The sequence below is a fragment of the Myotis davidii genome, unplaced genomic scaffold (assembly GCF_000327345.1).
Source record: "Myotis davidii unplaced genomic scaffold, ASM32734v1 scaffold332, whole genome shotgun sequence".
Taxonomy (NCBI): Eukaryota; Metazoa; Chordata; class Mammalia; order Chiroptera; family Vespertilionidae; genus Myotis; species Myotis davidii.
The window spans coordinates 3,086,993-3,099,820 of NW_006285779.1; the positions used below are offsets into that span (position 1 = coordinate 3,086,993).

Below are 12,828 nucleotides of genomic sequence, written 5' to 3' on the forward strand. Positions count from 1 at the left end.
TCAGCTGGAGAGTGTCATCATTACTCTTTTTGCACCGCCTATCTCCGAGGAGAGGTAGATGTATTTCTGGACTACATCCTCCATTATGCTTTTTAATTGTCAGGTTTTAGTTGATAGATTCCATCTTTGAGGAAGTAGCAGGTTAATGTTAGGGTAAGTATGTTAGCTCACTTTACTATAGCACTGTAATCTGTTAATAGATCTCCTCTCCAGAATGAACTTCAATCTGTGTCCTGTCAGAGCTAATCTGAAACATCATAAGCCATTTGTCTATTTTGGATAAGTTGGTGTGCACCTCTTCTTACCTCCATTTCACCCCCTCACCCACAAAGATCCTTGAAAGTAAATAGGCTTTGATGGTTCTGGTAATTGGAGGGGATGGAGTAGCTCTTTCTTGGTCCTGAGTAGGGCTTAGAGCCCTGCTCTCAAGGTTGTTTTCTTCTCTTTTAATAACTAGAATGTGAGTTCTGGGAGACCGCGGTCCTTTGTTTTGTTCAGTGCCCAGTGCACTGCCTGCTATATAGTAGGTACTAAGTAAGTATATAGAGTGAATGACTTTGGCAGGAAGAAAAATGATCCAGTTCACAGCTTTCCTGTTTGTAAATAATGTGCACAATGCAAGGAGAAGCATGGGCTTGCCCCTGATCTCCAATTAGTTCTTTCTGATTCCACTGCCAATTTGCTATGAATAGTTAGGTGGGTATAGATGGTGTTGCTAATGGCTAGTGGATGAGGAAGTGTTGGAAAGGGAATGGGCCTGACTATTGAGAAGCAAAGGGCTGATATGAAAGCTAAGGACCAAAATCATGGCCATGACAGTAGAACCATTACAGTAATTAGATGGCTCTCAGAAGATAGTTAGCTGTCCATCATACTACCAAGAATATTTAAGGAAAAAAATCCGGGGGAATTCTTTTGCCTAGAAGAAAAGCAAGAATTACTTTAGTAGAACCTTGATTCATGAATTCGTGAATTTTTGTGGGGAAAGAAAGAATGAATGTTCTTTTTGATGATACACATCTTTATTCTCTTCTAATAGAAACATGGTATGGATGGTTTAGAGAGAAGGTTTTATTTTTATTTTACAGATGAGCACCGGCTTCATAGCGGCAAACTCTGCCTGATTATCCTCACATGTATTGCAGAGGTAGGTTTCATCTATCTTCTGGTATTAGCTCATTTCTTACAAAGTGCTATCTTTTTCTGCCTTTCTCACACAGTTCCTGACTTTTAGGGTCCTAAAGCTTGGGAGAGAAAATATGCGCCTTTTTTTATTGTCTGTCTCCTCCTGCTTGAATGTAAGCTCTGATAGCAGGTATTATGTCTCCCTCACCAGTCTATTCTCAGTGTCTGGCACATGGTAGAGGCTCAATTAATATTTACTGCATGAATTATGACATGCTGTAATTGAGAACTGGAAGATTCTAGCTCTTATTACTATTTTTGTTTTTAAGAGAGAGTAGACGAGATAGAGGAGAGAGAGAAACATTGATGTGAAAGAGACACATTGATTGGTTGCCTCCTGCTTGCATCCTGACCAGGGCAAGGGATTGAACCTGCAACCAAAGTACATGCCCTTGACCAGGAATCGATCCCTTGATCCTTCAGTCTGAGCGCTGACTCTCTAACCATTGAGCAACAGACCAGGGCAGATTCTAGTTCTTAATAGTTTGAGAGACCTAACCCTCTTTAGAAAATATAATCCTGCCCCTTTGAAGCTGCTCAGATTGGGTCTTTTCCACTTCACAAAATGAAAAAAAGGAGCTCAGGTTTCTGTGGGGGAAGGTGGAGAGAAAAACCAAAGAAGGCAATTGGAAAGTGAGTGAAGTTGGGCTGAGTGCAGTTTGGTGAACAAGATTCTGAGGAGTTAAAGAAGAGGTGCTTTTGCTTTGTAAGGAGATACTTTTGCTTGGATTAATTAGTCCTGAACTCATTCATCTTGGATCTTGGTGGCAACACAGGTATGGCAGAACTTGAGTCAATTTTAGAGCTAAATTTGTAGCTTCAACCTCCCCCTTGATTAAATCATTAAAGGTGGTCTATGTGGAATAGAGAGAGATCTCTCTCAGTCTTCCCCTTTTTATGTTCTCTGTGAAAAGATGACCTTTGCACTAGGTTAGGGATAGCTTGTTATAGAAGAGCTGCTGATTAACAGTGGGCCGGTATAATTGCTTTCCAAAAATCTTTCTAAGAAAATATTTAAAAAATATTTTTATTGCCCTAACCGGTTTGGCTCAGTGGATAGAGCATTGGCCTGCGGATTGAAGGGTCCCAGGTTCGATTCCGGTCAAGGGCATGTACCTTGGTTTCAGGCACATCCCCAGTAGGGAGTGTGCAGGAAACAGCTGAATCGATGTTTCTCTCTCATCGATGTTTCTAACTCTCTATCCTTCTTCCTCTCTCTCCCTAAATAAATCAATAAAATATATTTTAAAACATTTTTATTGACTTGAGAGAGGAAGGGACAGGGAGAGAGAGATAGAAACATCAATGATGAGAATCATTGGTCAGCTGCCTCCTGCACAGTCCCTATGGGGGATCAGGCCCAAAAGGTCATGTGCCCTGATTGGGAATCAAACCGTGACTTCCTAGTTCATAGGTTGATGCTCAACCACTGAGCTACGCTGGCTGGTTCTAAGAAAATCTTTAAAGGAGCTGTTTTTCACAAATTGTAACAGTTCTTAGTAATTAGTCTATAGGCATGTCAGATCTTCAACTAAGGTGTTGGGAAAGGGCCAAGGGATGTTTATTACTGATCCATGGTGAGATGTTTTTGATTTCCCATCATCCTTTGGTGAAGCCAGAGATAGACAGGGTCTTGCCTACTGCCATGCTGCCTGTGTAGCAGTTTTCTTCTGCTATGCCAAACCCATTCCCAGTGGATGCAGACCTTTCTTCTCAATTGTAGATCCTCCCGTGGAGCCTGCACATGCATCCTGCAGCCCCTATGGAAACCTTCAAGCTGTCACAAACAGAGCAGGCTCCTTGGGCAGATGGGAAGGAAGAGAGAATAGGAAAACAGATTCTTCTCAGCATTTGCTTCGAGTCCCTGTGCCTTAATTTTTATTGTTTGTAATTTGCTTAGTGTTTTTGGTCCAGTTAGAGACATACTGAGAATTACTCCATAGTAAAATCTCATGGCTTAAGTAGGGTTTGACATAAAGGTTCTATGTTCATCCTGTTAGCCCTCCAATTGGTCCTTGAAAGTAGTTCTTAAAGACCAAGGATTTGTAGGAAGTGTGATAGATTACAAACTGAAGTATGGCTCTCATTCCTTACTTTGTCTCTGTATTTTTATTTTTATTAGGATCAGTATGCCAATGCATTTTTGCATGATGACAACATGAATTTTCGAGTAAACTTACATAAAATGGTAGGTATGACTTTTTGTTTCTTGTTTTTTCTTAGAGGAAATTTTTTTTTGTGTTGGCAGGATTGGGGTGGATGAACTTGATCCGACTTACAACAAATGTGGGTGGAATGTTGTGCTAAAGGGCTCTTGCTTGACTGCTACTCAACAAACTCATGCCTGTTGTCGGGATTTTTCTGTGTGTTATGGAGCTGTTTTTGACTCAAGAGAGGAGGGATTATTACCCATGGTAGTAGTATTAGAATGTATAAGTAACATAGAATTTAACAAGGAGATGGGCCTAAGCCTTTTGTTTTTAAAATGTAGTATGATCTTTGGTTAGTTAAGACTAAATGCTGCTGCCCTGACCGGTTTGGCTCAGTGGATAGAGCGTCGGCCTGCAGACGGAAGGGTCCCAGGTTTGATTCCGGTCAAGGGCACAAAGAAAAAAACCAAAAACAAAAACTAAATGCTGCTTTTGTTTATTCATCTAAGTAGTGAGGGAACTATAATATGAAGGATCAGGAAATTTCCTAAGATTTGGAGGTATGTTAAAAAATACCACATAGAAGTTTATATCTGAAATTTACTTTTTTAAAAAAACCTTTTTTAAAAAAAATATGTTTTTATTGATTTCAGAGAGAGGAAGGAAAAGGGAGAGAGAAACAGAAACATCAATGATGAGAATCACCGATCAGCTGCCTCCGGCAAGCCCTCTATGGGCATTTAGCCTGAAACCTGGGCACGTGCCTTGATCAGGAATCGAACCATGAGCTCCTGTTTCATAGGTTGACACTTAACCACTGAGCCATACTGGCCAGACTACTTTTGTTGTTTGTAACTGCCACTGTTGCTGCCTTTACACAGTCACTGTGTCCTCTTTTTTTTCTTTATTATTTTATCAAAGAAAAATATTAGTATGCCTCTTTTATTGTTAGTAATGTCACTTGTAAAATCAAAGTAAAAAATAACAGCTTTCCCATTGTGTAGTATGCTCCAGTACCCTTTGGGACTGTTATTTTGCTGTGAATTGTGTTTTTACCATAGGCTTGCATTGATAACTGAGTAGCATTTGAGCCCCGCCCCACCCCCACCACTAGAAAAGATAGCATCTCTGTAGTCGCGATGTTATTGGCATGAAACCCATGGTGATGAGCCATTGGATGTCAATTCAGATGCCTATTAATTTCATTTCTTTTTTGTTTGAAGCCTATGCGACACAGGAAGAAGGCAGCAGACAAGAACCTTCCCTGCCGTCCTTTAGTATGTGCAGTCCTGGGTGAGTATCATCATAATTGGCATTTTTCTGAGTCAGTGACAGGTTTTTATGATTAAGATGAGGCTTAGCCCTAACCGGTTTGGCTCAGTGGATAGAGCGTCGGCCTGCGGACTCAAGGGCCCCAGGTTCGATTCCGGGCAAGGGCATGTACCTTGGTTGAGGGCACATCCCCAGTGGGGAGTGTGCAGGAGGCAGCTGATCGATGTTTCTCTCTCATCAATGTTTCTAACTCTCTATCCCTCTCCTTTCCTCTCTGTAAAAAAATCAATAAAATATATTTTAAGAAAATAATAAGATGAAGCATAGGTCCTGGCTGATATACTTCTTCCTCAGAGAAGTTTTTACTAGTTATGTTTCTTCCCTGGCCTAAGAAACCATATTTTTTGTTGAGTTTGGTAAAGCAATTCCAATGAATAAAATGCTCAATTAAAGGGTGCTCTTGTTCAAAGAAAAAGATCTTTCTAAGGAGATAAATGACTAAGTCTAAGCTTGAGACATGATTTACATTTGTAAAATACCTTATTCCTGATCAAGATTTCAAATTCTTCCCTCCCTTTCTTGGTTCAAATTGATGTGTCAGCTGGCCAGGAGGATTGAAGTTCAAGGCCTGCAAAACTTCCTCTGAGTAAATTAAACTGAGATGAGGCTGACAGAGTTATATCTTAGATAATTTTGTTAGAATGCTACATTTTCCTCAGGGGAATGATCTGAACTCTTAATCTCACTTCATTTGAATATTAAGCCCTAGTTTCTAAATCTACTTGACTTTAGAAACAATGATTAAGACTATATAATAATCTTCTATTGATCGAAAGCCTTATGGACCTTTTCAGTCAATATCTGTCAAACTGAGCATGATAGGGACATGAGATAGACATTGCTTTAGAGCTGAGTCTCTGGTTACATGGATGTGATCCATAATTTCCTCTCTGCTAACCTCATCACTGGGTTCTCAGAATATGATTCCCCGCTGGCATTTTGTATTAGTACCATGGTATGAAAAACCTGTACAGCGAACTCTCCCTTGAATCCGAATTTATTGGCAGGTCAAGGCATCCTTCTGGAAGTAGGAGAGTGAAGTAATTTTCTTGTTACTTTACAAGTGGCAGGTGGTGAAAGTGTTGCCAAAGTGCCTTATGTAAAATAAATTTAAGTTCATGTGAATAAAAATGTGCTTAGTGGATGCCACTCAGCATGAGTACAAGGTGTACTCAGATGTTTTTTTCCAACTCAAAGGCAAGGAATGAATTTAATTCTGATTGATTTAATTTTTCTCCTTTCCCTATTCAGACCTGATGGTAGAATTTATTGTAACACACATGATGAAGGAGTTTCCCATGGATCTCTATGTGTAAGTACCATGGTTTTTGTAAAAAAAAAAAAAATAAATTCTTTTTTTTGTTTGTTTAAAAAATAAATTCTTTATTGTTGAAAGAATTCTTTATTCTTTATATGTCTCCTTTCCCCCCATTAACCTCTCCCAGCCCACTCCCGTCCCCCAGCACAGGCCCTCACCCCCTACTGTCTGTGTCCATTGGTATATGCTTGAATGCATACATACACATCCTTTGGTTGATCTCTTACCCTCTCCCCTCCCTCTAAGGCAGTGGTTCTCAACGCTCTGGCCCTTTAAATACAATTCCTCATGTTGTGACCCAACCATAAAATTATTTTCGTTGCTACTTCATAACTGTAATGTTGCTACTGTTATGAATCGTAATGTAAATATCTGATATGCAGGATGGTCTTAGGCAACCCCTATGAAAGGGTCGTTCGACTGCCAAAGAGGTCGCGACCCACAGGTTGAGAACCGCTGCTCTAAGGTTTGATGGTCTGTTTGATGCTTCTCTGTCTCTGGATCTATTTTTGTTCATCAGTTTATGTTGTTCATCATATTCCACAAATGAGTGAGACCGTGGTTTATTAATGTGTGCAAATCTATTTCATAGTTGATTGATAGAACATTTGTAGTCACAAAATTTCTGTGTATACTTCAGGAAAAACAAATTTGTGTGTGGAGAAGTGTCGGGGAGCATTTTACGGCCTGGATTTATAATATGCATCTTTCCAGAAGGGGGAAAAAGTATAACCACAATTTGGATTCTGCACATATCTTCATTATCACTTGTAGGCACATTGCATGAGGAATAGGGCTGATGCATTGAAGCAGTGATCGTGGGTGGCTGTTTTAATCCAAAGATATGGAATTCCACTGGACCTCTTAGTCATCCCTGGGCTTTGGCATCAAAGTGGTCAGCAACAGTTAGGAGGTAGAGAAAGGCCAGAGAGATAGAGCTTCTGGTCCCTTTTTAGCTTACATTGTCCTAGCAGCCTGGCCAGAACTGTGTTAACTAGATAGATTATGTATATACTGGCCCAGCTAGGAAATTCCTGCCTCCTGAGGAGATCTGATTGTCTCTCACAATTATTTTTTTATTGTTTTTTAATTCTCATCTGAGGATTAATTTTTTTTTAGAGAATGGAAGGGAAGGAGGAGGAGGGAGGAAGAAAGGGAGGGAGGGGGGAGGGAGAGAGAGAGAGAGATAGATGTGAAAGAGACACATTGATTGGTTGCCTCTCGAACGCACCCTGACCAGGCTGAGACTTGAATGTGCAATCCAGGTACGTGCGCCCTTGACTTGGAATCAAATCCAAGACCCTTCTGTCTGTGGACCGATGCTTTAATCACTCAGCCAAACTAGTTAGGGCTCTCACAATTCTTAACAATCAGTATAACTAGAGGCAATTGAAAATACTTTAGTAAAGTTTAAGCCTTAAGTCTTTCTCCTTTGCTGTTTCTGCTTTATTTTTTGTTTTAATTTTGTTTATTGATTTTAGAGAGAAAGAGGAAGAGGGAGAGAGAGAGAAAGGGGGTGGGGGAGAGAGAAACATTGACTTGTTGTTCCACTTATTTATGCATTCATTGGTTGATTCTTTTTTCTTTTTTGATATTTATCATTGGTTGATTCTTGTATGGGCCCTGACCGGGAATTGAACCTGCAACCTTGGAGTACAGGTTCAATGCTCTAACCAACTGAGCAGTTCGGCCAGTGCTGTCTTTCTATCTTTAATGCCCAAGAACTGCTATGCCAAATATGTATATTATCTTTTTTCCTTAAAAAGCATCTGACAGCCGAAGCCGGTTTGGCTCAGTGGTAGAGCGTCTGCCTGCGGACTGAAAGGTCCCAGGTTCGATTCCGGTCAAGGGCATGTACCTGGGTTGCGGGCACATTCCCAGTAGGAGATGTGCAGGAGGCAGCTGATCGATGTTTCTCTCTCATCGATGTTTCTGACTCTCTATCTCTCTCCCTTCCTCTCAGTAAAAAATCAATAAAATATATTAAAAAAAAAAAAAAGCATCTGACAACACAATTGGTACCTCCATTTTTTTGAGCAAGAGAGAGCAGTTTGGTGTGCAGAAAGGAGGCTCTGTGTACCTCATTCTAATGCCAGGCCTGTGATCTAGGAAATATAAAAGATTTTGCTTGGAACAGAGTAGACCTCCAGCTTTTAAGACTGCTTGTAAGCTAGATAGTCTTGGTGTCCTAGGTCTGAAATAATGACACAAATTTTACTTTTAGGTAAGTAGGCTATAGTTTGCATTTTTTTCATAACTTTTGGGTGTTTAGAATTAGCCTGATCCTTTATTTTTATTCAAAGATGAGGAAAGGCTTTTTTTTTTTTTTTTTAAAAAGAACCTGTATCTGATGAGTTTTCTGCTTATTTTATTTTTTTTTAACATTTTTATTGACTTCAGAGAGGAAAGGAGAGGGAGAGAGAGAAACATCAGTGATGACAGAGAATCATTGATCAGCTGCCTCCTGCACGACCCCTACTGGGGATCAAGCCCGCAACCTGGGCATGTGTCCTGACTGGGAATCGAACCGAGAGGTCTTGGTTCATAGGTTGATGCTCAACCATTGAGCCCCTGCGGCTGGGCTCTGCTTATTTTAGATGGAATCTCTGAACCTCATTACCTTAAGGATCAGATTGTTTTTGCTAGAGACTTTATTTCTAGCTTGATTATCTTATGCTCTACTTTTAGGATATGCTATTTAGCTTGTAGTATATTATTATGGCCTCAGTTTTCTTGTTTTCCAAGTAAGGAAACTCAGGCTTTGAAAATGCTTTGCCTAGGTTTATTCTGTTATTAAGCACCATTGCCTAGACTTGATCCCAAATTTTCTTACTATAAATTCTAGGCTATTGCCATTCCTTCTCAGGTGTATTAGTTATCTGTTGCTATGTAACAAACTACCACAAAACCTAGTGGTTTAAACAAACATGTATTATCTCAGTTTCTGTGGTTAAGGAATATAGGAGCAGTTTAGCTGGATAGTGTTGGCATAGGGGTTTCACAAGGCTGCAATCACAGTGTTAGCTGGGGCTGCAGGCATCTAAGGCAGTACTAGGCTAGAGAATGTGTGTCCAAGCTCACGTGGTTGTTGGCAAGCCGCTTGGGTCTCTCCATAGGGTTGTTTGACATGGCAGCTGGCCTCCCCCAAAGCAAGTAATCCGAGAGAGAGAGAGAGAGAGAGAGAGAGAGAGAGAGAGAGAGAGACCAAGACCTAGAATGGAAGCCATAGTGTCTTTTATAACCCAATCTCAAATGACATACCATTTCTGTTGGGCACACAGACCCACCGTGATACAATGTGGGAAAGAACTAAACAAAGATGTGAATGTCAGGAGGTGGGGACCACTGGGGCCATCTTGCAGGCTGGCTATCATAGTTGCACACCTAGTTAAGTTGTATCACTAAGATTCAAACTCAAGTCTCTGTGATCTCAGAGGCTGTGCTCTTAACCAATACTGTGATAAGTAACAGAGAGTGACTAATGCTGACCGGGGTATCAGAAAAGATATCCAAAGGTTGTTTCATTTGGCCTGAGTCATAAAGAAACAGTAGGAGTTTTCTATGTGAGGTAGTGGGAGAGGGACATACCAAGCAGGGGACCAATATGTTCAAGGGCTTGGAAGTGTGGCATGTTTGGAGAATCGAAAGTAAGGCAGGATGATTGGAGTGTAGGGTGCATGAAGGTAGGATAGGAGAGTAGTAAAAACTTTTCCCGAGATTAAGTGGATGATGGGGAACAATTGAAGATGGGGATGACATAATAATATTGTGTGTTCAGTACAGAGTTACAGGTATGTATCTGTCTACCCAAACCTTCATATCCCAGCCAATGAACCTGGTCTACACTAAATACTTTAGACCCCTCCTAACCTTCTAGTTCCTAACTTTTTCTATATTCTCTTGCTTTCTCAGTTGCTTTTTTCCGTCTGCTCTCTAATTTAATGTCCTAAGGTTAGGGAAGATGGAGAAGATAATGAGGCATCAAGCTGACAGAGGCTGGGCAGAAGGTCCCAGCCTCAGGCTGAATTCACTTTCTTCATTATTGCCTATGGGCATATTTTCAGATCTTCCTCCCTCTTCCAATCCTCTTTCCAGTTTTTGCCATTTGGAGCATCAAGTCCTTTTTAGGTAAACTTATCTGCTCCCAGCTGGGCATCAGGCCAGGTTGTTGCTCTACTTATTATTATGTACTGCTTTTCAGCAGCATACAGCAGAATGAGAAGTTGAAAGCAAAATAAATTTCTACCATTTCAGATAAGTTTATAATCCTCCTGGTGAGATATGAAGAAATATGGAGTGTAGAAAGACTTAATACTCAAAACCAGGATCTGGGTCAGAAATAAAATAATTTCACATCTGTATATAAATGCTATAAGTAAAATAATAATGGAAAAAGTCGCTTATACAGAGAAAAAAAGAGAGAGAGAGAGAGAAAGGAAGGTCAGAAGGGAGAGAGGGAGGAAAGGAGGAAGGAAGGAAGGTAGAAAGAAAAGAAGCGAGAAAGAAAGAGATGGGAAAACCCAACCCATTTCCACTCCTGGCTGTAATCCTTGATTCTTGCTGCCATCCCCACTGATTTGGGACTGAGGGGAAATAGTCTCTGAGGAATAAACTCTCCTTTAAGTTACTCTTATATGGAAAACTTGGACTCATACTAAGTCAGAGAGCCCCAAATCTGTGGGTAGGCACCAGAAGAAAGTAGAGACTTCAGCGGACCTCACAAGAATACTTCAGGTTAAATTGTAAGTGTCTTGTGTTGACACTTGTGTTGACACGTGCATGAAATAAATTTGGAGTCATTCAGCCAGTATATAATTTTAAGGTAGTAGCAGTGTTAAAATTTTTATTCTGCTTGGTAAATAGGGTAAGTTGAGACCACAAGGCTAATGATGTCATGTGTTGGGTAGCTGCAGAGGCAGGAACAGTGCAGGAGTGGATATCAGTAGCCTTTAACCAGAAGGTGGTTGCAGCAGGGGTGGGGGACATAGTTTGTATCTCACTGCTGCTCCACAGGGGCTCAGTGTTGAGAAGGCATTCTCAAAAGAGCCAGGTGCAGGCAGGCTGTCTCCAACCAGGCCATGTGAGAAGTGCTGGCATCTTGGAATGTACCGTGCATGGGTGGTCATGCACGGGCAGCATCCAGCCACCCTTGCTGGCTGCAACAATGCTTTCAGCACCAGGTACTTAATGACTATCAATTTAATGGAGAAATTGATAGGAGAGTTTGTATATTCCTAAGTTAAATCATGGCTCAAGTAAGGGCATCCTGTAGCTAGTGACAACTGCATCATACAGTAGAGATCATACCACAATTTCTAAAGTTGAACAAATGATTTGGAAACTATTAGGATGATTTACATTATAATTTTTATCTCTTGGTAAGTATCTTTGATACAGTTTATTTAGAGAATAAAGGAATTAAAATTTTTTAACTTATATATTGATTTATATTTATATTTCTCTATGGTTTGCAAAATATTTTTAACATTATTCTTGAAGATACTTGAATTATTGCAAGCAGTGTGTATGTGGGGAGGGGGCAGAGGGGTGTTTTATTCACTGGAAGGCTGCAGGTAGGCATTCCTTTCTTTTGCATGTGTACAGATTCATATCCAGTATCTTTAGTGGCCTTAGCAAAGTTGCCTCCCTAAAGAAAGGGTATCTTTGGTGAGTTGCGCCATATTCTTAGGCTTATCCCAGTTTTTCTCTTTCTCTGTTACAGACGCTGCATTCAGGTAGTACATAAGCTACTTTGTTACCAGAAGAAGTGTAGAGTACGCCTGCATTACACCTGGCGGGAACTCTGGTCAGGTAACTTTATGTTTTTAATTCCTTCACTTTTCCTATATTTTTTATGAGCTCTTAGGCTGGAGCACAAGATGATTTAAAAAAACAACTTTTTAGTTTGTTTAGGATGCGTCTATTTTCATTTATATTTTTTGTCATTTCAGCCTGTTCTAATCCAGACCTGAGCGTGTCACATATCTATTCCATATTCTCTTGTTCCCTCTCCTCCCTGTGGTTTTTTTTTGTCAGCTGTTAGAAACAGTTGAATATTTATTGAGTTCCAGTGCTTCTTCCTTTGAGTAAGAGAGAGTAGTCAGTACAAACTTGGATTCTTCCTCAATTCCATTTGGTAGGAGCATATGGACTATAGGGAGGCTTCTGTGTGTTTCTTCAAGATGAGTAATCTCAGGAGGAATGTCATAGGGAGAGGGGGTGCAGAGGGGGCGGAGAGATGGGGGAATCCTGTTCTTTGTGTTACATCTGGTATTATTACTGTTTACAGACAGTGTCAATTGTACCACTCCCCCTGTGCCAGAGACAAAAACAGCAAATTACAGTGTTGACTTTTGTCTTGTATCCTTTTGGTCGCCCAGTAGTCACTGCCATGCCTGCAGGCGGGAAGTGGCTCTTCTCTAAGGGTACAATTAATGCTGGCTTGCCACCCCTTTCTTTGGTGCAATTTAAATAGAGCTTACAGGAAAGCAGAGGAGAGACATATTCCCTGAGGCATTCATTCATTTGCTGATAGGTCCTGTGGCTTTATGACCTGATGGTACAATAAAGTCTTCTCCAGATAATTAATAGTGATGAATGGTTACCCCACCCTGGGAGAGTTTCTCTGTAGTCTCAGCAGTGGAGGGAGTGTTAGTGTCAGAGGCTTTTTAAGAAAAGAAGAAAAGGGTCAGTAATCTTGCCCCTTCTATTGAATTCATTTCACTTGTTGTGACTGGTTTCCTCCCAATCCAGTTTGGCTTTCTAAATTTAGTCGTCCATAATGGGAAGTAGAGATTTTTAATTAATGGATTAGCAAGATCTTTTCAGTTAATGCCTATCGTG

General features: G+C 40.6%; 1 protein-coding gene across 1 annotated transcript in view; it reads left to right on the top strand.

Moving 5' to 3' along the window:
* Positions 1 to 12,828, top strand: part of LOC102772642 (chromosome unknown open reading frame, human C10orf76) — a 141,487-nt gene that overhangs the window by 37,225 nt on the left and 91,434 nt on the right. Inside the window, 5 exon segments of the mRNA XM_015559312.1 lie at positions 1,089 to 1,147; positions 3,308 to 3,373; positions 4,559 to 4,628; positions 5,919 to 5,979; positions 11,708 to 11,796. Coding sequence (XP_015414798.1) covers positions 1,089 to 1,147; positions 3,308 to 3,373; positions 4,559 to 4,628; positions 5,919 to 5,979; positions 11,708 to 11,796 — 345 coding nt within the window.